The sequence below is a fragment of the Schistocerca americana genome, chromosome 3 (assembly GCF_021461395.2).
Source record: "Schistocerca americana isolate TAMUIC-IGC-003095 chromosome 3, iqSchAmer2.1, whole genome shotgun sequence".
Lineage (NCBI taxonomy): Eukaryota > Metazoa > Arthropoda > Insecta > Orthoptera > Acrididae > Schistocerca > Schistocerca americana.
Genome location: NC_060121.1, coordinates 561,892,037 through 561,915,604, shown reverse-complemented (window position 1 = coordinate 561,915,604; position 23,568 = coordinate 561,892,037). Strand labels below are relative to the sequence as shown.

At 44.3% G+C, this 23,568-nt stretch overlaps 1 protein-coding gene across 1 annotated transcript in view; it reads right to left on the bottom strand.

Annotated features, from left to right (window-relative positions):
- The window catches only part of LOC124606222 (BAI1-associated protein 3), a 514,351-nt gene that overhangs the window by 322,746 nt on the left and 168,037 nt on the right, over positions 1 to 23,568 (bottom strand). Inside the window, exon 7 of the mRNA XM_047138196.1 lies at positions 15,521 to 15,724. Within this exon, the coding sequence (XP_046994152.1) occupies positions 15,521 to 15,724 (204 nt within the window). The remainder of the gene's footprint in view (positions 1 to 15,520; positions 15,725 to 23,568) is intronic.

Below are 23,568 nucleotides of genomic sequence, written 5' to 3'. Positions count from 1 at the left end.
AGGTAAACTTCTGCAATTCCTTCTTATTGCACCTGGGTGATAATACATGGGTGTTCATTTCATTATCCTTTGATTAGTGATTAATATTTTAAAATCCTCGTAGAAAAACCTCATAGACTTTCTTTTAACGACTTAGCGACTTTACAAAATCTTTGAATATGTTACGTCACACAATAGCTCATTTTTGTCATTATTCCTGGGTGAAAGTCGTTACTATATTGTATTAGATTTGCGATTCTCTTCCCCGTCCTTGTTTAGATGAGCTAATGTTCAGTCTATTATGACTCGACGCCAACGGGAAGCTATGTTCGAAATTTTCTTTCTTGTTGGGTCCATGTCTAGCAGTTATTATATCCGTATTTCAAGAAAAAAGGTTAGTTAATGTGAGGCGTAATACCGATATTATGAAATTTTATTTATTTCACCTCATCCAAAATAAGGAAATTCAACTTCTGATCCTTGCTGCAAATCCCAAGCTTATCATGTTTTAGGCTTTCTGTAGTTTCCCTGAATCAATACGACCGAATCCCTTTGTTATTTGAAGTATACTACCATGGCTGGCGAAATGCATATTAAGTACTACAAAAGTCAATGTAAGATGCATGGCAGAAAATAATGTGTGATGATATATTCTCCTCTCACTCTCTTTACTTTTATGGATGTAAAGTTGGAAGGAAAAGGTCTTGTATCCTTAGGTATGAGGTGTAATTTGTTTTCTATAATCTACTGAATAATTGCACGGGAAGGGGAGTATCACCAGGTTTCTGGATGTAAATCTGTTACTGAAATATCCTAAACAGATTTTCACGATTTACTAAGCATCTTTCTTCGATTGCGTTCTAGGTCATATTTTTTAAAATTTCTTTGACCCTCTATCAGCCTTCTTTTAGCGAGGAATGCTCTCTTGACCTTTCTGCTCTGCTCCTTATGTATTCTAGTATGTGGTCATTATGCTTGTTGATGTTAGGTTTATCGCTAATCTCATTTCTACTTCTCGTCATTATTCTCATCCTTCCACGCTTTACTCTCAGTTCATATACTGTGTATATAAGTCTCTCTAGGTATTGAAATTGTTCTTCAGTTTCACTGAGAATGCCAATATTATCATTGATATCTTCTCAGCCTTAATTAAAATCGAAATTCTGAACTTTTTTTTAAATTTACGACATTGTTTGTTCGATCTATAGGTTGAAGAGTGGGAGAGGAAGACTACACCCTTGCCTTACGACGCTTTTAATCCGAGTATTTCTCTCTCTTGGTATTCCATTCGTATTGTATATTACCCGCCTTTCTCTACACTCAAAGCTATATTTCTGTTAATTTCGTCTTGCACGAATTCACTTTCTTGGTCAACAAATCCTATTGAGGTATCCTGATTTTACCCTGTCTTGCCTCCATTATCAAGCACAACGTCAAAACTACCTCTCTGGCCCCTTTACCGTTAATCACTCAGTAATCCTTTGCGGCAAGTAAAGCGTACAGCTTTACTTTTACCTGAAGTGGGGAGTAGTGCCAGTACTTGCACCTGGACAATATTTAATCGTTATTAGATAGCAAATTTTTCGGAGAGACTGTTTGATGGTTTGTTTTGGGATTGGCGACTTACACCGGGAGATTACCAGAATGATGTCCGTCCCCGGTAGCTGAGTGGTCAGCGCGACAGAATGTCAATCCTAAGGGCCCGGGTTCAATTCCCGGCTGGGTCGGAGTTCTTCTCCGCTCAGGGACTGGGTGTTGTGTTGTCCTAATCATCATCATTTCATCCCCATCGACCCACAAGTCGCCGAAGTGGCGTCACATCGAAAGACTTGCACCCGGTGAACGGTTTATCCGACGGGAGGCCCTAGTCACACGACATTTACATTTACCAGTATGATTCACAGAGCGTACGCAGTAAACACTCTCTGTTGGAGTTGGCACACAGGGAATATTCGTGATGAAGGTAGGTAGTATCTCGTCTAGTAGTCACAGCACAGTTGGCAGAAATCAGGGAGATCATGTACGTATGTGAGCTGACGGTACAGACCTTATTTTCTTTGATGAGATAAATAAAATGTATGTGTAACAGTTAAAAGCGGTAGTCAAGAAAGTGTTTCAACATGTCCCAAAAACAGCATTAAACAAAGCTAAAGCATCAGAAACCATTACAGACTGTATTATGTGTGGAATATATAAAACTATCAAAACAAAGTAACCGATAGCATTATGTTAGACAGAATTATAAACAAAAACCAGCTGAAGATAGGACAGAAAATGCTCAGATATGTTTGGATACAGCAAAAATATACATACTTGATCTCTTCTTTCTGGGACATTGGTATGCTAATTCTGATAACCGCAGGCGTGATAGGGACGCGTCTAACGGCTGCAGTGCTGCGATGTGAAAGGCGTCGGGAAACCTCAAAATTATCTTTTCCTAGTGCAAACAGCTCTCCAGTAACTACACCATCGTCGGAGTTAAAGACCAAAGCGACAGCAAACAAGAATGTGGAAAATCGAGATTTCGTAAAATCTTGCCCACGGAATCTGATTTAATGTGGTCCCTGAATCTACTATAATGCCTATATAAATAAATACACAACTGGGTGATGTTTGATGTTATTCGTGTTACTATCTCCGTACGTGTAATGAGAAGTCCGGAGAATAAATTTGCAGAGTAGAACTGTTAGGGGTTTCATAGCCTAACCTGAAGTCTTAGAACTGGTCGAGCTTCCTTTATCTCCTACAAGCAACTTCACAGGGCGCTGTGGGGTTACCTTCATGAGATGTATCGGCCTACTGGGATCTGTTACTGAGCCGAATTTAGATTAGTCTATCTTATAAATCAGATTTAAAACTAAAAAAACATTTCCAGGGGCAGAAGTAGACTGTACCCATAATTTATGAATTGTGGTCTGCATGATATGCAGACTAAAACGAAAGAAATGGCAGATAGGAAATTATGGAGATGAATCCTGGATACATTGACAGAACTACTGTTTGTGGACAGTTTCAAAGGGACAATTATGCAATAAATCACTGTAACAAGGAAAAAGAAGGTAATACAGAACGACAAAAAGAGTCGCTTGGAGAGATGAAATAGTGAAGGCAAAGAGACTAGGTCAATCAGAAATCCTTGGAAACAGAAGATATTAGATGAAGAAGAGATGGAAAACACAAAACTACGAGAAGAGTTTGACAGTGCATTGAAAGACGAACGAAGCAACCTAGACTTGCAAGAACATACCATGTCAAAATTATACCATTTAGTATACATGTTGTTTGAGACAGATGAAATACCTTCAGACTTAAGGAAGTACCGGTATGTTATAACTCCATTTTCAAAGAAGGCAACTGAAAAGACAAAGATTTCTGGTCAGACGAATTTAGGTAATATCAACAAACAAAAAAAAAAAAAAAAAAAAAAAAAAAAAAAAAAAAGGTGGTGGTGGTTCAAATGGCTCTGAGCACTATGGGACTCAACTTCTGAGGTCATTAGTCCCCTAGAACTTAGAACTAGTTAAACCTAACTAACTTAAGGACATCACATATATCCATGCCCGAGGCAGAATTCGAACCTGCGACCGTAGCGGTCTCGCGGTTCCAGACTGCAGCGCCTAGAACCGCACGGCCACTTCGGCCGGCTATCAACAGCAGCAGAAAGTGGTATAAAGGTAGTGGGTTCGTTATGAATAGGTAGGCAGGGCAGAAAGTGTGTTACTGGAACAGTTCAATGATAGCGTTGTGCTTATCAGAATTGATAGCAAACCAACACCGAAAACAGTAGTTCAGGTATACATATCAACTTCGCAAGCAGCAGATGAGGAGGTAAAGCATATGAGGATGTAGGAAGGGTAACTCAGTACCTAAAGGGAAGGAAAACCTAATAGTCATGGGAGATTGGAATGCGGCTGAAGCGCAAGGCGTAGAAGAAGGGGTTATGGAGAATTTGGGCACGTTAGTAGGAATGAGACAGCAGAAAGAGTAACTGAGTTCTGCAATAAATTTCAGCTAATACACTCCTGGAAATTGAAATAAGAACACCGTGAATTCATTGTCCCAGGAAGGGGAAACTTTATTGACACATTCCTGGGGTCAGATACATCACATGATCACACTGACAGAACCACAGGCATATAGACACAGGCAACAGAGCATGCACAATGTCGGCACTAGTACAGTGTATATCCACCTCTCGCAGCAATGCAGGCTGCTATTCTCCCATGGAGACGATCGTAGAGATGCTGGATGTAGTCATGTGGAACGGCTTGCCATGCCATTTCCACCTGGCGCCTCAGTTGGACCAGCGTTCGTGCTGGATGTGCAGACCGCGTGAGACGACGCTTCATCCAGTCCCAAACATGCTCAATGGGGGACAGATCCGGAGATCTTGCTGGCCAGGGTAGTTGACTTACACCTTCTAGAGCACGTTGGGTGGCACGGGATACATGCGGACGTGCATTGTCCTGTTGGAACAGCAAGTTCCCTTGCCGGTCTAGGAATGGTAGAACGATGGGTTCGATGACGGTTTGGATGTACCGTGCACTATTCAGTGTCCCCTCGACGATCACCAGTGGTGTACGGCCAGTGTAGGAGATCGCTCCCCACACCATGATGCCGGGTGTTGGCCCTGTGTGCCTCGGTCGTATGCAGTCCTGATTGTGGCGCTCACCTGCACGGCGCCAAACACGCATACGACCATCATTGGCACCAAGGCAGAAGCGACTCTCATCGCTGAAGACGACACGTCTCCATTCGTCCCTCCATTCACGCCTGTCGCGACACCACTGGAGGCGGGCTGCACGATGTTGGGGCGTGAGCGGAAGACGGCCTAACGGTGTGCGGGACCGTAGCCCAGCTTCATGGAGACGGTTGCGAATGGTCCTCGCCGATACCCCAGGAATAACAGTGTCCCTAATTTGCTGGGAAGTGGCGGTGCGGTCCCCTACGGCACTGCGTAGGATCCTACGGTCTTGGCGTACATCCGTGCGTCGCTGCGGTCCGGTCCCAGGTCGACGGGCACGTGCACCTTCCGCCGACCACTGGCGACAACATCGATGTACTGCGGAGACCTCACGCCCCACGTGTTGAGCAATTCGGCGGTACGTCCACCCGGCCTCCCGCATGCCCACTATACGCCCTCGCTCAAAGTCCGTCAACTGCACATACGGTTCACGTCCACGCTGTCGCGGCATGCTACCAGTGTTAAAGACTGCGATGGAGCTCCGTATGCCACGGCAAACTGGCTGACACTGACGGCGGCGGTGGACAAATGCTGCGCAGCTAGCGCCATTCGACGGCCAACACCGCGGTTCCTGGTGTGTCCGCTGTGCCGTGCGTGTGATCATTGCTTGTACAGCCCTCTCGCAGTGTCCGGAGCAAGTATGGTGGGTCTGACACACCGGTGTCAATGTGTTCTTTTTTCCATTTCCAGGAGTGTATATTGCGCTCGTATGATGCACAGCAAATCTTTTATCATTTGATAAGATAGTTCAGCGTAGAGAAACTGTGAAGAAGGGTGTGTGTCTGATAGGGGGGAAATGTTATCCAGCTTACATTATTGCCAGTTTTTAAGTGCAGAACGTCGCAGTCTTAGGCGTGTGTGTGTTTATGTTCTCTATCTTACTAATGCCTTCCAAGTACAGATCCTAGACTCTAGAACAATAATTCATACTTGATAGCTTCGTTGATTTGGGTAGAAATGTATCCAACTCAATTCGTCTCGAACTCCATTGCGTATAAAAATAAGTCTTTTCTTGTTGTTCTTAACTGAATGCTGTTACATTACGGCACTTTGAAATCTGTTACTATACATGGATAAGGAGTGCTAAGCTCCTCGACATGGTAACAATTCAGCGTTATGCTATCCGTGGTAAGAATATGATTTACATAGTGTGATGTCTAGTTTTCTCTGAGAGTTCGTGGATCAGAGCGTCTTAATGCCAGTTTAGAATGTGACATTGCGGTCGAAGTCGTGTCAGAAAAAAATAAATGTTTGGCGTTGTACAAGGCGCGTTAGAAAACAGTATTCTTGCGATTTACAGTATAGTACGTGGGATACGATCATTCTCCTAGAGTAGAGGTGATGAATCTTTAAACTACCCTCAGTAGTGTATCAATAAGTGTGTACTTCATATGTTTGGTCGACCCAGGGAGCAGCAGCAGCAGCAGTTTGAGGGGAAAATTCAGTGAGGGGCGAAGTATGCCGTTAGGGCTGCACGCTGCGCTATTCTGGGAAGCATTGCGAAATCTCTCTCTCTCTCTCTCTCTATCTCTATCTCTCTGTCTCTCTCTCTCTCCGCGCTTGACCCCAAACGCAGCTTTGCATCAATGTGTGAGTAATGGCGTCTATGTGAGTTCTATATCGGATGAAGTTATTTGAGCTTCTATAGCTGTTAATTTTTGTCTGTGTGTGTGTGTGGGGGGGGGGGGGGGGGGGAGGGAGTAGAGAATAACGAAGACAGGATATTGGGCTTATAGATTTGAATGGATGTGGGTCTGTAGTACTTGTATGTAGTTTGGGGACACACCACAATGCGCACATTTCCACCGAATGGTCAAAACAGGGTCCTGTCGCAGTAACTCAGTTCGCTCTATTTCTAGACGGCCACAGAAGGTGGTGGATGTGGCTTTGTCCGACTTCTGCTCAGTCCAGACTTAAAATGGTATGATTACATGTGCAAAGCTGTATAAATGTGAGCGGTTGCAAGATGTGAAGGGACTGACTAAGTCCATGTAGGATTTTTACTGACGCAGATAGGTTCGAGAAATGTGACTCGTTTCGAGATATGATTCAATTGTGGCTGTGAGCCTTCTCAATAAGTCATCGCCTTTAACTCAGTGGATATATAACGGAACATCTGACATGATATCGAGACAGAATACGTTACACATACTGGATAAATATCTAGCGGCGTGAGGGAGTTGCAAATTCCGGTCACATGCTGCGTTCCTTAGCCGAATGACTATCAAAATTCATCGGACGGGTGTGTGATATGTCTGCATTTGAAGATCAGGTTTATGAAGCATATCCGTTTGTGTAAAGGAACTATCTATGTGCTGTTGTAGGGTGTATGTGGATTTGACATGGGGTACTGTGATAGCGAAGGGAAGAGTATGTACAGTGCTAAGGACGGTACAGGTATTTCCAGAGCCACAGCGTTCAACAGAGTGTGTTTCCAATACTTCCCTCATTGCCTAATACCGTTCAGTTGAGACCTAGATCGTAAGATTTAATTGTAAGTATAAGGATAGAAGAAATATGTGAGGCGGTCTAGAATGTGTTCTTGTATGCAAAGTCTGTGGTGGTATTGATTCCGTTCCCACGTTAAGGGTAGTGGTCTTCCAAATGCAGAGGCCTGTTGGAGTGTAGGGATGTATGATAGTTAACTTTACCATGTTCTAGACGACCGAATAGCGAACTAAGTATGTCCTGGGCTGCTTTCGTGATCAAGTGTAACTTTGAGAAGATGGCGCGTTTGCGCTGGACCGTTTTTCCTTCCCATGTAAATTGTCCGGACGACTGCTTTTGCATATTTGATGACTTTATTTAGTTGAGGGAATATGGATTGTGCTGTGTTGGACACACGTTTACCTGTGCTTTAGACGTGGGAACGACCATAGTTAGTTTGTAGAGAATATTGATCATCTCGGATCTGTTAGATGACCGATCCGGCATTCGAGAGTGCGAATATCAGTTTACTCTACTTGTTTCTAGCTAGTCAATGGTGTAAAGCACGCTGCACATCGCTAAAGTTTGGTGTTTGTGGAGAAATAATTTACAGTTTATATGTTATGCATTATGCCGCGTTAGTGATCGAGAGGCTAGTGCGGTGTTCTTGATATCGAGAAGTACAGAGAAAATTGACGGTACTCGGTGATATATTCCCTGGTTGGAGATCGGTTTGTCGGTCCAATATTCTGGCGAGTATCGTTTGTATTTGATGACCTGTACACAACTTTGCGATGTTTAGTTGTCTGTGAAAAATGGTGATCAGTGTAAAATAGTTTATTACGAATGAGTGTAGCGTCTGTACAAAGAAAGAACAGGTTGGCGGTGTATAGATTGAGTTGAGGGAACTGTCTGTCCAGTTTAGCAATCTTTGCAAAATAACGAGAGAGAGCCCCAGAAAGAAAAGGTGAATGGTGCTTCGATAGCGACGGCGTTAGTAATTAGACTGGTAAATGCAATAAGAGCTAATGAGAATGCTCGATTGATTGTGATGTGATATAGGAGCAGTGAGAACATTTTCGTATGTTGCGAGCAAGAAGGCTATCACGTTATGTCCGGGAGGAAGACTGGATTAGGCAATATTTTGGTAAACAGGTTCTGTTAGGGTGAGAATTTCCGTGCATACAAGCTGAGGCATGAAGAAAGCGGGCGTTAACTGTTTCTGGGACACTATACAATTCACGAGAGGTCGACTTGGCTCTTATCTTTTTACAAAGAGATGTGACTAAGAATAAGTTTGGGAAGGTTGTTAGATGAGTTTGTAATTATGCGCGTGCACTTGGCGGTGTTGCGTCGGTCATGCTGGGGGGGGGGGGGGGGGGGTACGTGTGGCTGAGCGCGTGTGTCAACACGCCTTGCGTTCAACAGCAGAGACAAGCGGCGCCTGGAGATGCCTCGAATATGAGACTAGCGTGAACGCGCTTTGGTGTGCTATGACAGTATAACGGTGACTGTATAGAGGGATGCAACTTCCTCCGGTATTCGGTGGCGGCGGCTGGCGGGTGCGGTGGAACGCGCGTCCCTGGCCGGTCGCGCCAGGAGCTGCGTCTAGGTGAACACGTATTTGGATAGGGGTTTCACGGGCCTGGAGTATGATCGCGGCTGTCGTCACCTCATGTTTGCGGAAGCCGAGCAGGGACCCGTGCGCGGTTTGAGGGCTGTCAGGCGTGTCACTTCCCGGGAGAGAGGGTGTAGTGGTGGGTGCTTGTGCGCGTCTGTTGCGTTATTTTGCGAGCGGTCCTGTAGACTGTGCCATGCGTTACTTGGACAGTTTACGAGTACTGAGCGTGTTTGCAGATATGTGTACTGCATTATTTAGGAGCTGTTTGCTATTGTTTACTGAAATTAGGAGTTGGTTGCGTGTCTGCAGACTGCGTATTGTGACGCCAAACACATTAGGCTGGACGTTTTGTAACAGTGTGATAGATATATTCGATCGCTAAAGAAAATGTTTGAAACTAAATAGAGTGAACTCGTGCTTTACACCCACCAGCAGCCCAGAGCAGGCTGAGTCGTCTTTCCTCACGATCTTGATTTACGTCACGAAGCGGATGACAGCGTCGTAGATCTCGTGGATATCACACTGTTTACCACCATCATGGATAGCTGTACTTCCGTCATCAGCTGGTGTCACTGTGGCGTCCTCTGACGGTGAGGAAATGTACTAAGACAGTTGGGGTCTGGTGCTCGTGGTGAACACACTAGGGGGCGCCATCTTAGATTACGGTACTAGCGTCACTACAGCGTCCTCCAGTGGCATTGATATGAACGAAGTCAGTTGGGCTATGGAGTGAGTGGCGAAAACACTTGGTGGCGGTGTTGCCTCTACTTGTTTAAATAAAAGCTGGTGTATGATTTCGACAGTTGACGATTAGCAAGCAGAGTCTTTTACATGGACTCTTATTTTGACGATTTGGCTATATGGACGTAAATGCTGTGCATTGTTTATGAGTGGTTCGCCTGCCTGTAGGCTGTGCAATGTGTTATTTTTGACAGTTTGCAATTAAGAAGAGTGCGTATAGAGCTTTATACATGAGTTATGTAGGAGTGGTTTGCAGGTCTGTATGCTGTGGGGCACGTCAGAGCGTGTGTTCTGTGATACATATACTCCATCCTTAAATAAATTGCTACCAAATAAGTAAAGCACACTCCTTCTTCCCTCCATCAGTCTAGTGTGGCTGGTGTGGACTGAGTCGTTTTACCACCCGCCCCCTAGGAAGTGGTGGTGGTGTACGCTTCGTTTGCAACAATTTTCTTACGTTGGTAGCGAAAACGCAAGTGAGCTTTGTTTACTGGCAGATTTCACACTTGACATCTGATCCTAGGAGGAAGTGGCGGTTAGGTGGATGAGGTTAGTACAAGTGCCCTTTCTTTACGACCAATTTTTTTAGGTTGGTAGCGAAAGCGCAAGTGACCTTTCTTTACTGACAGAATTCAAATTCGTCAAGGGTTCCTAGGATGAGGTGGTGGTGTGGTCCTTGAAAAGTAGTTGAAAGTAGGTAGTTGAACACCTTTGCATACATGTATGAAATTGTAAACTGAATTATTTAATATGAATAAAATTGAAATGGAATTAAGTGCTTAGGTAATTGATAGGTTAGATGTGCGATGTGGGTGTTAGCATATTTACAGAAGACTATGTCCGTCGCGTGTATGGAGGGGCGATCGAGGTTGTGTGATGTAAGAGGTCGGACGTCCGTGGGGCAGCGGCGTGGTGCTTGTCCGGTTATAATGCGCGCGCGCACGCGCGCGCGCGCGAAAGAGAGAGAGATAGAGAGAGAGAGAGTGCAGACCGTCTTGAGTCAATCAACTTAGCGAGGGGCCTCGTGGCGACCAAACGTGTTGTTGTACAGTCATGGCGTATTCCACTCTCGAGCAAACTATGGCACTAAAAGTGTAGAACGGCGTTCTCGGTCACACAAAGACACGTGGTGGATGGCGAACGGTCGTCACCGACAGGTTTGAACATGTCCAGGAAAACAACTTTCGCGACAAAACTGTGGCAGGGCGTTCTTTGCCCACCGCGTGCTGGACCAAACGGCCAACTGTTGTGTGATGCGGGGAAGATTCTGCTCCCAGGCAAACAATTTTGGGGCGAAACGTGTGGAGGCGACGAATACACGTGGTGAATGGACAACGGACCATTGTGACGTCAACATCGGCAAGTTCCAGCGTGTCCAGCGAAAACATGTTTACAATGTGGGAGTGATGGTTGGTCCAGTGGCTTGCACGGACCAGCTCCAGCGGGCGAGGAGCCTCCTCATGTGACAGCAGTCTGCTCGCTGGCTGTCGGGGCCAGGGGGTGGTGACGATCTGAATTAATTCAGTTGGAGCGCGGACGTCGTGGCGACTGCACTGCGATATCGAAGATGTGTACTGATTGTGTTGGAGAACAATTGATGACCGTACTGCTTGAAATAAAGACTTCAGTCCCTTTCGCCCTGCAAATTCAAAGGATGTGACTTAGGTTACCATAATTGCAATTTATTATTTGATGCGAGTTTGATAGGTTAGCAGTGAGAAAAGGTAAGTGACCGCGAAAGTTCGTAGGATGTGGACGATTTCGTACGTGTGATCGATTATGGTGTTGGGATTTGAACTTGTGATAGTTGTAACGGAAATGGCTTTCTCGCCGCGAAAATCGGACATCTTGAATAAATAATAATAAATGATAATAAATAATAAAAAATAGAAGTACAGTTTTCGAGACATTATCGTGTTGGAATTTGAACTTGGCCCAATTTTCTAGTGGATAATAATAATAAATAATAATTATAATAAATGATGAATGATAATGAATAATAATAGAGACAAGTACGGTTTTGCAGCCATTATCGTGTTGTTATTTGAATTTGGCGCGAATTTTTTAGGGGAGGTAGGCCACTAATAATAAATAATAATGATAATAAATGATAATGAATGATAATGAATGATAATAAATGATAATGAATAATAATAAATAATAATAAAGACAAGTACAGTTTTGCAGGCATTATCGTGTTGGAATTTGACTTTGGCGCCAATTTTTTCTGGAGGGTTAGGTTAGTGGACGTAGCCCAATTGCCCTTTTTCCCGACAAAATCCAAATTTCCCACCATTTTTCTGGAATGTTAGGTTAGTGGACATAGCCCAATTGGCCTATTTTCCCGCCAAAATCCGCCATCTTAGATGACATCATGTGCTGCTGCCAAATCTACATGCCGTCATCTTGGATGACGTCATCGCAGCCATATTGAATAAATTTGGCAACAATGCCGAGTGTGCTTACACACAGGTTGCCCCACTACTATTGTGTCGTAAACCATTTCTAAAAAAGTGGAATTTGCAAACATGTGTACATAATATACACTCCTGGAAATTGAAATAAGAACACCGTGAATTCATTGTCCCAGGAAGGGGAAACTTTATTGACACATTCCTGGGGTCAGATACATCACATGATCACACTGACAGAACCACAGGCACATAGACACAGGCAACAGAGCATCCACAATGTCGGCACTAGTACAGTGTATATCCACCTTTCGCAGCAATGCAGGCTGCTATTCTCCCATGGAGACGATCGTAGAGATGCTGGATGTAGTCCTGTGGAACGGCTTGCCATGCCATTTCCACCTGGCGCCTCAGTTGGACCAGCGTTCGTGCTGGACGTGCAGACCGCGTGAGACGACGCTTCATCCAGTCCCAAACATGCTCAATGGGGGACAGATCCGGAGATCTTGCTGGCCAGGGTAGTTGACTTACACCTTCTAGAGCACGTTGGGTGGCACGGGATACATGCGGACGTGCATTGTCCTGTTGGAACAGGAAGTTCCCTTGCCGGTCTAGGAATGGTAGAACGATGGGTTCGATGACGGTTTGGATGTACCGTGCACTATTCAGTGTCCCCTCGACGATCACCAGTGGTGTACGGCCAGTGTAGGAGATCGCTCCCCACACCATGATGCCGGGTGTTGGCCCTGTGTGCCTCGGTCGTATGCAGTCCTGATTGTGGCGCTCACCTGCACGGCGCCAAACACGCATACGACCATCATTGGCACCAAGGCAGAAGCGACTCTCATCGCTGAAGACGACACGTCTCCATTCGTCCCTCCATTCACGCCTGTCGCGACACCACTGGAGGCGGGCTGCACGATGTTGGGGCGTGAGCGGAAGACGGCCTAACGGTGTGCGGGACCGTAGCCCAGCTTCATGGAGACGGTTGCGAATGGTCCTCGCCGATACCCCAGGAGCAACAGTGTCCCTAATTTGCTGGGAAGTGGCGGTGCGGTCCCCTACGGCACTGCGTAGGATCCTACGGTCTTGGCGTGCATCCGTGCGTCGCTGCGGTCCGGTCCCAGGTCGACGGGCACGTGCACCTTCCGCCGACCACTGGCGACAACATCGATGTACTGTGGAGACCTCACGCCCCACGTGTTGAGCAATTCGGCGGTACGTCCACCCGGCCTCCCGCATGCCCACTATACGCCCTCGCTCAAAGTCCGTCAACTGCACATACGGTTCACGTCCACGCTGTCGCGGCATGCTACTAGTGTTAAAGACTGCGATGGAGCTCCGTATGCCACGGCAAACTGGCTGACACTGACGGCGGCGGTGCACAAATGCTGCGCAGCTAGCGCCATTCGACGGCCAACACCGCGGTTCCTGGTGTGTCCGCTGTGCCGTGCGTGTGATCATTGCTTGTACAGCCCTCTCGCAGTGTCCGGAGCAAGTATGGTGGGTCTGACACACCGGTGTCAATATGTTCTTTTTTCCATTTCCAGGAGTGTAAATTGAACCCCCCCGCCGCTTTTTCCTGTGTATGTTCAGGTTAGTCTCAAGAAGTAGTGCAGGGACCCTGATACGGTTTTCGTTAACCGGGGGACAGATTCACGAGAATGGTTTCTGTGTGATTCGTAGCTGTAGTAATGATGGATATGTGGTATGAGTATTGTTTATCTCTTGCATCTTCAATTCGAGTTTTTGGTCACATCTGGTGACGATGATGGAAGTAACGGCTGGTCATCTGGTGGGAAAAGTGGTAAAGTAAACAGTCTCCGTAACTCCAGAGTGCAGAAAAGCTAGACCAGAGTTGACACAGCTGTACATGGATAGCAATCAGCAACGACGCTGTGGCGTACGAGATGGTGTCGAAGTTGAATCGCCGTAGGAATATACAAGACAGACAAAATTTCTAGTCAGTTTGATGTATGGGATCTAGCTCTAAATGAGAGAAATGTAAGTTAATCCAGATGAGTAGGAAAAACGATTCCATATTTTTCGAATATAGCATTAATAGCCTGCTAGTTGACACAGTCAGGTCAATTAAATCTAAGCATAACGTTACAAAGAGATATGCAACGGAAAGAGCATGTGAAGATTGTAGTGGGGAAGGCGAATGGTCGATTTCAGTGTATTGGGAGAGTTTTAGGAAGGTGTTGTTCTTCTGTAAAGTAGTCTGCTTGCAGAACAGTAGTGCGACCTATTCTTGAGTACTGGTATAGCTTTTGGGATTCCCATCAGGTCATATTAAAGGAAGACATCAGCACTACAGAGGTGGACTACTAGATTTGTTACCAGTAGGTTCGAACAACACAAGTATTTCGGAGATGGTTCGGGAACTCAAACGGGGAATCGCTAGAGCGAAAGCGACGTTCTTTTCGAGAGACACTATTGAGATAATTTAAAGGTCCGGCATTTGAAGTTGGCTGCAGGACGATTCTATTGCCGACAACGTAAATTTGGGGTGAGGACCGCGAAGACAAGGTCTAGTGGCACAACGCACTCTCTGCAATGTACAGTGCAGTGGCTTGAGAAGTGTGTCTGTCGAGGTTCATGTAGATGTTATAAATGAAATTCGTCCTCCATGTCTTCCTTTCTGTTTTGAAAGCTAATCTGAGGAACTATTGCAGCGATTTTGATGTGCTTTTGGTTTATAGACTGATTCACAAGGAAGGTTTATGTATATAATTCATTCCAGCTATGCGAGACAAGTCGTTCAGCTGTAGAAACTTAGTTCTACTCGTGCGAAGACGGAACATGTCGTTAGTCGAATTTAATTTAACTGTTACGAAGTCTTTTTCTAGAGTAATTTGCCTGGATGTTAGCCTTGTACGGAAATGAAAAGTGAATGATGGACAGTTCAGGCTATAGAAGAATAGAAGCTTTTGAAATGTGGTGTTACAGAAGAATACCGAAGATTAGATGGACTGACTGGGTAACTGATGAAGAATTCGGGAGATAAAAAGTTATGGTACAAATAGCCTAAAAGAAAGGGACGGTTGATAAGAAAGGTGCTAAGGCATCATGGATTCGTCAACACGGAAATGAAGGTACGTGGTAAACATTAGAGGGGGAGATCGTGGGTCGTCTATAGTCAGCAGGCTCAAGCGGTTCAAATGGTTCAAATGGCTCTGAGCACTATGGGACTTAACTTCTGAGGTCATCAGTCCCCTAGAACTTAGAACTACTTAAACCTAACCAGCCTAAGGACATCACGGACATCCATGCCCGAGGTAGGGTTCGAACCTGAGACCGTAGCGGTCGCGTGGTTCCAGACTGTAGCGCCTAGAAAGGCTCGGTCACCCCGGCCGGCTAGGCTCAAACGAATGTTTTTTCCAGTAGATGTGCAGAAATAAAGAGGCTTGGCCATGACTGATTAGCATGCAGTCGGCACAGACCAGTTTTAAAGGTGAAGACTACAACAGTAGCTTGTCTTACAGTGAAACTGAAGAGCGACTTGTGGGGTGCAGTTGGACGAGGATCGTAGGCTATGCTGTTTTGTCTTCGCAAATTAGAGAGAGACTCGCGTGGCGGAGTCTGGTGTCTTACCGAGAAGCGGTCGAGCTCGTGGCCAATGAAGACGGCGTAGAGGCGCTGCTGCTGGCGGATCTCGGAGCCGTTGTCCTCCTCAGAGTTGCCGCGGTCCTCGCGCGTCGACAGCCACAGCTTGAGCCGGATGCGGCCCTGGATGTTGGAGCGCTGCGTGCGTGCCTCCAGCTGATACCAGCGATCCAGCCCCGTAGACGGTATGTCCTGCGGGCGCACCAAGCAGCGCTATCGGCATAGCCACATTTCTTTTCCTAGTTAGGTTGCGATCATGACAGCTGCACATTGAAGAATATCAACAGTAATACTGAAGCAGTTATTGCTGACTAAACTCAAGAACTACAAAAAAAAAAAAAAAACGAAAAAGAAACTGAATTGTGAACGAATCTTCAGGGCGCATACCAGATGATTATAATTAAAGTACTCACAGAGGCCCAGTATGGGCTGTAATTACAGTATGGCACCGAAACCTGGTAGATACTCTGATGTACACTACTGACCATTAAAATTGTTACACCACGACGATGACGTGCTACAGACGCGAAATTTAACCGACAGGAAGAAGATGCTGTGATATGTAAATGATTAGCTTTTCAGAGCATTCACGCAAGGTTGGCGCCGGTGGCGACACCTACAACGTGCTGACATGAGGAAAGTTTCCAACCGATTTCTCACATACAAACAACAGTTGACCGGCGTTGCCTGGTGAAACGTTGTTATGACGCCTCGTGGAAGGAGGAGAAGTGCGTACCATCACGTTTCCGACTTTTATAAAGGTCGGATTGTAGCCTATCGCGATTGCGGTTTATCGTATCGCGACATTGCTGCTCGCGTTGGTCGAGATCCAATGATTGTTAGCAGAACATGGAATCGGTGGGTTCAGGAGGGTAATACGGAACGCCGTGCTGGATCCCAACGGCCTCGTATCACTAGCAGTCGAGATGACAGGCATCTTATCCGCATGGCTGTAACGGATCGTGCAGCCACGTCTCCATCCCTGAGTCAACAGATGGGGACGTTTGCAAGACAACAACCATCTGCACAAACAGTTCGACGACGTTTGCAGCAGCATTGACTATTAGCTCGGAGACCATGGCTGCGGTTACCCTTGACGCTGCGTCACAGACAGAAGCGCCTGCATGGGGTAGTCACCGACAAACCTGAATGCACGAATGGCAAAACGTCTATTTTTCGGACGAATCCAGGTTCTGTTTACAGCATCATGTTGGTCGCATCCGTGTTTGGTGACATCACGGTGAACGTACATTGGAAGCGTGTACTCGTCGTCGCCATACTGGCGTATCACCCGGCGTGATGGCATGGCATGCCATTGGTTACACGTCTCGGTGACCTCTTGTTCGCATTGACGGCACTTTGAACAGTGGACGTTACATTTCAGATGTGTTAAGACCCGTGGCTCTACCCTTTATTCGACCCCTGCGAATCCCTATATTTCATCAGGAAAATGCACGACCGCATATTGCAGGTCCTGTACGGGCCTTTCTGGATACAGAAAATGTTCCACTGCTGCCCTGCCCAGCACATTCTCCAGATTTCTCACCAATTGAAAACGTCTGGTCAATGGTGGTCGAGCAACTGGCTCGTCACAATACGCCAGTCACTACTCTTGATGAAATGTGGTATCGTGTCGAAGCTGCATGGACAGCTGTACCTGTACACGCCATCGAAACTCTGTTTGACTCAATGCCCAGGCGTATCAAGGCCGTTATTACGGCCAGAGGTGGTTGTTCTGGGTACTGATTTCTCAGGATGTATGCACCCAAATTGCGTGAAAATGTAATCACATGTCAGTTGTAGTATAATATGTCTGTCCAATGAATACCCGTTTATCATCTGCATTTCTTCTCGTTGTAGCAATTTTAATGGGCAGTAGTGTATTAATGTAGAACTGATTTACACAGCTGATTTAGCCACCACGTGCAAATCTGGCGCTGTGAATGCAAAAAAGACGTCTAGAAATGTTTGGATGTGTAATGTATCACTAATGGGACGTGGGAAGAAAATGGCAAACATGTGACAAACGCTTAATGTTGATTTTATCGTTAACCAGCACTTGAACATTTTGCTCAACATGAACACCAGAGACGTCAACGAGATGCTGTACAGCGCCAGATTTCAACTGGCGGCCAAAAGTAGAACTGATGTTTTTCCACCGTAAATAGGTTCCGCATTAACGCATTAGCATATCTACCAAGTTTCGCTGTCATAAGATGATTACAGCCCACAGTGAACGTCAATGAGTAGCAGCACTTTAATTATAACCACACGGTAGAGTGTAACTTTGTGGAGATATTGATGATATAACGGGTATTAAATGATAAAACTTTTATCCCATTTGAAATAATTGTCCATCATGAGCGTCATTACAGATGTAACTGTTACGGGCATGAATATACCCTTGTATTCGTTATGGTGTGAAAGGTAACGGCCACAGAGTGTCAACTTGAGCAACAGCGTACTGTGCGTTAAGGGTATGCTGTGTCTTTTCATGTAAATCGCTGTCTGAAGGCTGATGTGAGGGTAAACATCTTTCCGTCCTATGAGGATATCGATAAGTCTTAGGCACGTTGTAGAAGGACTTACCCTGAATACTTAGCTAGCGGCTTTAGGTGCAACGGCCTCTTGTTTCCGAGAAAATTAATGTTGAAGTTTTATGTGTGCCTCCTATACCTGTAACTTCAGTAGTGTTCCGGCCAAGTGAGCGTAGTGCACTGACTGAAGTTCACGGTCATATGCTGGCGGTATGGTTTAAAATCCCGTCCATGTACTTACTCTTTCTTCAGTTTCATTGTGCAGAATGTCATTAAATAGTATATATCATGAAAAATGAAAAAATAAAATTTTCGCCATAGTAAGTTCATCAATAAATCAAACATTACCCCCAAATCTCTTCGAGTGAGCATTTCATTTGTTACAGAATAGCTTTACTTGCTTTCGCTTGTATCGCTGTGCTAGTACACAATTCCGTATGGTTTCCGTTGTAGAAGCAACAAAGCGCAAAAACGTATAGCACCAAATACTGTAAATGAAAGCTACTGCCTTGCAGGCATACGGATTTTTCAGGAGCGATACTGGAAAATACAGTTCGTTTAAATTCACAAAGATTATTCTTTCTTTGATCAAGTTCGATCCGAACCACAAATACTTAATCAATGCTGTGAAAACACATAGACTAAATTCATACACAATTAAAAAAAAAATGTTAGGGAATCTTCCCTCGAAACGATTCCACTATTAGTCTTTAGCATGTCGGGAGCATTCCGAACTTTTTTCATGAATATTTTCACCTGTTTGCAAAGATAAACGTCAAAGGATTGGCAAAGTGGTGTACATTTGGCTGGGATGATTTTTGCGGTGCAGGTGCCTGATCAGTTTGCCCTCCCCGCAAATCAATAATGTAAAGTATTTTTTCTTGTCCCACTTACGCAAGAACAAGAGATTTTAGAAACTCTTCGTACAGCACGTTAGAGAACTTCCCTGATTTCTTGCACGTCGCAATTACATTTTTTGAGTCATCTCGAAGTCCAGTTTCCGAACAATCCGGCTGAATTTCCCGTATAGTTCTTGCATACACATGCAAATGTAATGGAATATCTTTTCTGACGCAGTTGTTGTATACCGTCTTGTGAAGGAACGACTAATCTTGTTGAAATCGGTTTTCGCTCCTTGATCCGCAAGGGATCTACTGTGTATCGATTGGCACTGGCCACAGGTTTGATCCGTGTTAAGTACATAACAGAGGTCAAAACGTAAAATCAGTACTTTCGTCTGTATCTGGAATCCTTCTGTGGCTGATAATACTTCGTCCATCTTTGCGAACTCGTTGGAGCTGTCCAAATATTTGGAATTTTAACTACAAACCACAAACGGAATACACTTTTGAATGAATGATTCAGTTACGAAATTATTACGGGGAAAAAGACAACATTTGAATAATTTTATATGACATACTATTTAATGATAGTCTACACGATTAAATCAGAAAGGAAAGAAAATCGTATGCGTGCAGAATTTGAACCCGCACAGTCAACGACGTGGGTCTGAACCGTAGGCCCTGCGCTACACTCCCTCGGTCGGAAGATGCTTAACATTTGCGGATATAGGAGGTGCGCATAACACTTCAAAATCGATTTTCTCGGAAACTAGGGGCCATTGATTGAAAAGAAAAGCCGCTAGTCATGTGGTCAGGACGGGATCCTGTACAACATACCTAAGAGTTATCACAAACTGATTAAAATCTGATGGTCCCCTTGTCAGTATCGAACTGATCTTCCAAGACTGTCTTTTAAATGTCCAGTATAGCTTTTGGTACACTGTTGTTATGTGTACAAACATTTTCTGATCCTTGGTATCTAGTGTATTTGCACCAACTGACGTAACGCATAAGTTCTGTAAACCGAGTACTATACTCTGCAGTTAGGAGTATATGATGCTATAGCCACATAAAAGAAAGGAAATATTGTTGAATGTCATGTGCTATGGAACACACAAGATGAATATTTTATTGATTGAGAATGAGAGGAACCGGAATGGTGAGAGGAAACCGAAGGATTTGGAGAGGCAAACTAGAGAAAGGACGAAAGTTTCTACAAGAAGAATAGATGGCGACATGTTTAGCGAAGAAAATCTTTTCTATAGTCTGGGAATATTTTACATTGTTGTCAAAATTGTAAACACTTTTTCTCACAATGCATCTTTTGCCTAGTATGAAACACTTACAAAGTGAACTGTTCGAGATGGTAATTTAAAATTTTCAGCTTTTTACAGCTTTCAGCGTACGCATTATATCACAGCCTTTCAATATGTAAAAGAGTAAAAGATCAACAGAAATATAATTAATGACAAACTTGTTTTAATTTTTGCTGTTATAAACAGGAATGGTTATTAGCGTACTGAAATTGTTTAATATTAAGTGTCAAGTATGAAAACCATGTTACTAAAAACGTTTATAGTACATTTGATGCAAAATAAAATGATTCTTAAATTTAACATCGCAGGCATAGGAGAGTCCGAGCCCTCTTCATCAGACTATGGTCAGTACTGTAACACATTATAAGCGAGCCTTTTACGATATCTCTCATGTCGATGACCCGCACGACACGGACTGTATTCAACTATCTGTTGTAGCTTCGACGAATCATATCCAGAATGCGTTTTGGAGCCTTATAGTGGTAAACATAATAATCTGGGGCGCCAAGAAATCGCCTAAGATCAAGACTGTTACGATTTAGTTACAGTACTCGCAAAAGCAAATACTAACTCAGAAAAATTCTAGGCTCAGAAGTTAAAGATATATTTCAGTACGCTACTGATATTATTACTCTGATAAGTCAACTTGCATCACACAGCACAGTCTGTTTCTTTTGGCATAATAATCGGCTTACTTACTTTATTCCATCTGTCTAATATTCATTTGGCTGCCCCTTCTACATTTGTACTGTGAAACCCACTTTTCGGTGTGTGGCAGAGAATATTTAGTGTACACAGTTACTTACAATTCCATTTGAGTCACGAATCATGTGAAGAGCGACCATTGTTAAGCTTACGTATCATCTCGAATCTCTTTAATTTTATCTTCATGGTATTTCAGAAAATAAAATACTTGGGACGGGCCAAATACAGCACAGAAAGTACAGGCGCGACAGCATCCAGGGTGGATGGCTTCCCAGTCACCTGTCCACTCAGAGGATGCGACAGCGAATGAATGCTCCATGAACTAAAAATCCCTGATTCTAATTTCCCATGGAAACACTGGACCAACAAGGTTACAAGCAACCATGACACGTGAGAGGAATAACAACAATATCCTAGGTGTTAACCATTCCATCCGACAACAGGTGGTAAAGAAGAACTGTAATTCTGAGGGATCTGCACTAAACTATCACAGAGAGATTGAGTTAGTTCCCTGGTAAACTTACACACAAAACTTCCACATTTCTTAGAACCTTCAACATAAACACACCAATCCAAATAGGAAAACTGGACAACCTAACATTAGTGTTCGATAAACAAAATATGATGACACTTGCTCTGTCGAAAATATGCAAACAGACGTAAGACATGATGGGTTATGGAAACTACAGTATTTTCGAGAGGAAGACAGAAAAACGAATTGCTAGCGGTGCTCCATTTCTAGGCATGGCCTTCGTTGTACACAAGAAGATAATCAATTCAATCAGAAAAGTCACTCCCATAAACAACAGGCTAATAACAATGCGCTTACAGTGTGCAAACAAGAAATACACCATGATAACACACACGCCTCCACAGATGGAGATAAGAAAAAAGACCCCAAACCAACAAAGAAATTCTGGCCAACGTTAGAGACTGTGATGGGCAATATCCGCAAAGTCTCATAGAAATTCAACGCACAAATCGGCAGAGAAAAAAAGTCACCAGAGGGCTGTGTAAAAGGTCCCCACGCACAAATGTACAAGCAAAAATGACATGAGATTCACCGAACAACTTGAAGATTATGTCAACATCTCTCAGAAAATACCCACGAAAACAGAAAACATGAAAGTTACCTATCAACAAATGGGAGAATTGCAAATAGACCAAGTGGCGTTTCCTGCTCAATCCAGAAAGAGATCTGTGACATTAAAGTTCGCAGAGATGCATATGTTGATCCAGACCACTATCTAACTCACATCAGAATAAAATTTACACCCAAGAAAATCCGTCGGGAAGGAACACATATAAGGTGGTTGGACACGAATAAGATCCTCGAATCCAACGTAAAGCAGGAGCGGGAAAGATTACAAGCAACCACACGGGAAGAATTACACAGAAAGATTACACAAAAAGCAAAAGCACTGATACCATGAAAAAAAAAAACACTAAATACCCATGGTGAACTCAGAATGTGAAAATACGCTAGCAACACCCAAACAAGCCTTCCAGGAAACAATAGTAAAAAATTCCCGAAAAGCCTATATCGTTTTAACGAGTCTATGAAGTAGGCTGCAAAACACAGTAGGCAAACCATCAAATTACACGAAGGAACAACTGGACGCTACAGAGGAAAACTGTCGCAACCACAACACGAGAGAGTTTTATAGGACATTCACAAGGGAGGACCACGGCTACACATCTCAAAACAAGATGGAAAACTCGCTTTAATTAATCAAAAGAATTGTCAGGAGCTGGCACATTATTTCTCTGATCTCCTTAATTGCGCTGAACCTAAAACAAGGTTCCCAAGAAGGGACTGCACTTCGATTCGCCCTGAATCATTCCTACCAACTTGTGAAAAAGGTCCACATAAACATACTTAAATTGAAAAACAACAGGACATCTAGTGGAGACGGCTCCATTGCAGAACTACTGTCGAGCCGTGGGTCAAAGTCTTTACAGGAACCTACACAAATAACAAGAACCACCTGGAAACACTGGAAATGCTCACTTACCCACCCACTGCACAGGAAAGGAGACAGGACGTATGTGAACAACTACAGAGGAATCTCACTGCTACAAGACACCGACAAAATTTTCTCAGCGTGCTTACTGCAGAGAACACGAGAACACTTAGAATACAAAATTAGTGAATACCAGATAGGCCCCTACCCCGGCCATTCACGCGCAGAACAAATCTTCAATCTGAAAACTGTTCAAATATACAAGGCTAGCAGGAATACTCCAGACATTTGCACGTTCATAAATTTCGAGAAATCATACGGGACTGTTGACGGACAATCTTTCTTCAATATCTTAGAAGAATAGGGATTCGACCCAAAAATACTACGACTAATCAACCAGACACTGTCCGGCTCAGTATTGAAACTTAAATTCATGAGTGTAATCTCTGATCCCTTCATGATCAAAACTGAAGTACGGCAAGGCGATGAAATATCCCCACTATTATTCACCCTAGACCTGGACAAAGTATTGAGGGAATACGAAAAAGAACAAAATCCAAGGACTCTTGAAACAAACAGGACTAGGCTGATACCGGGAGAATGTAGAAGTCTCAGACCTACCTTTTGTAGACGGTTTTGCTATATTCTCGGATAACTAAGAAACGGCAGCTA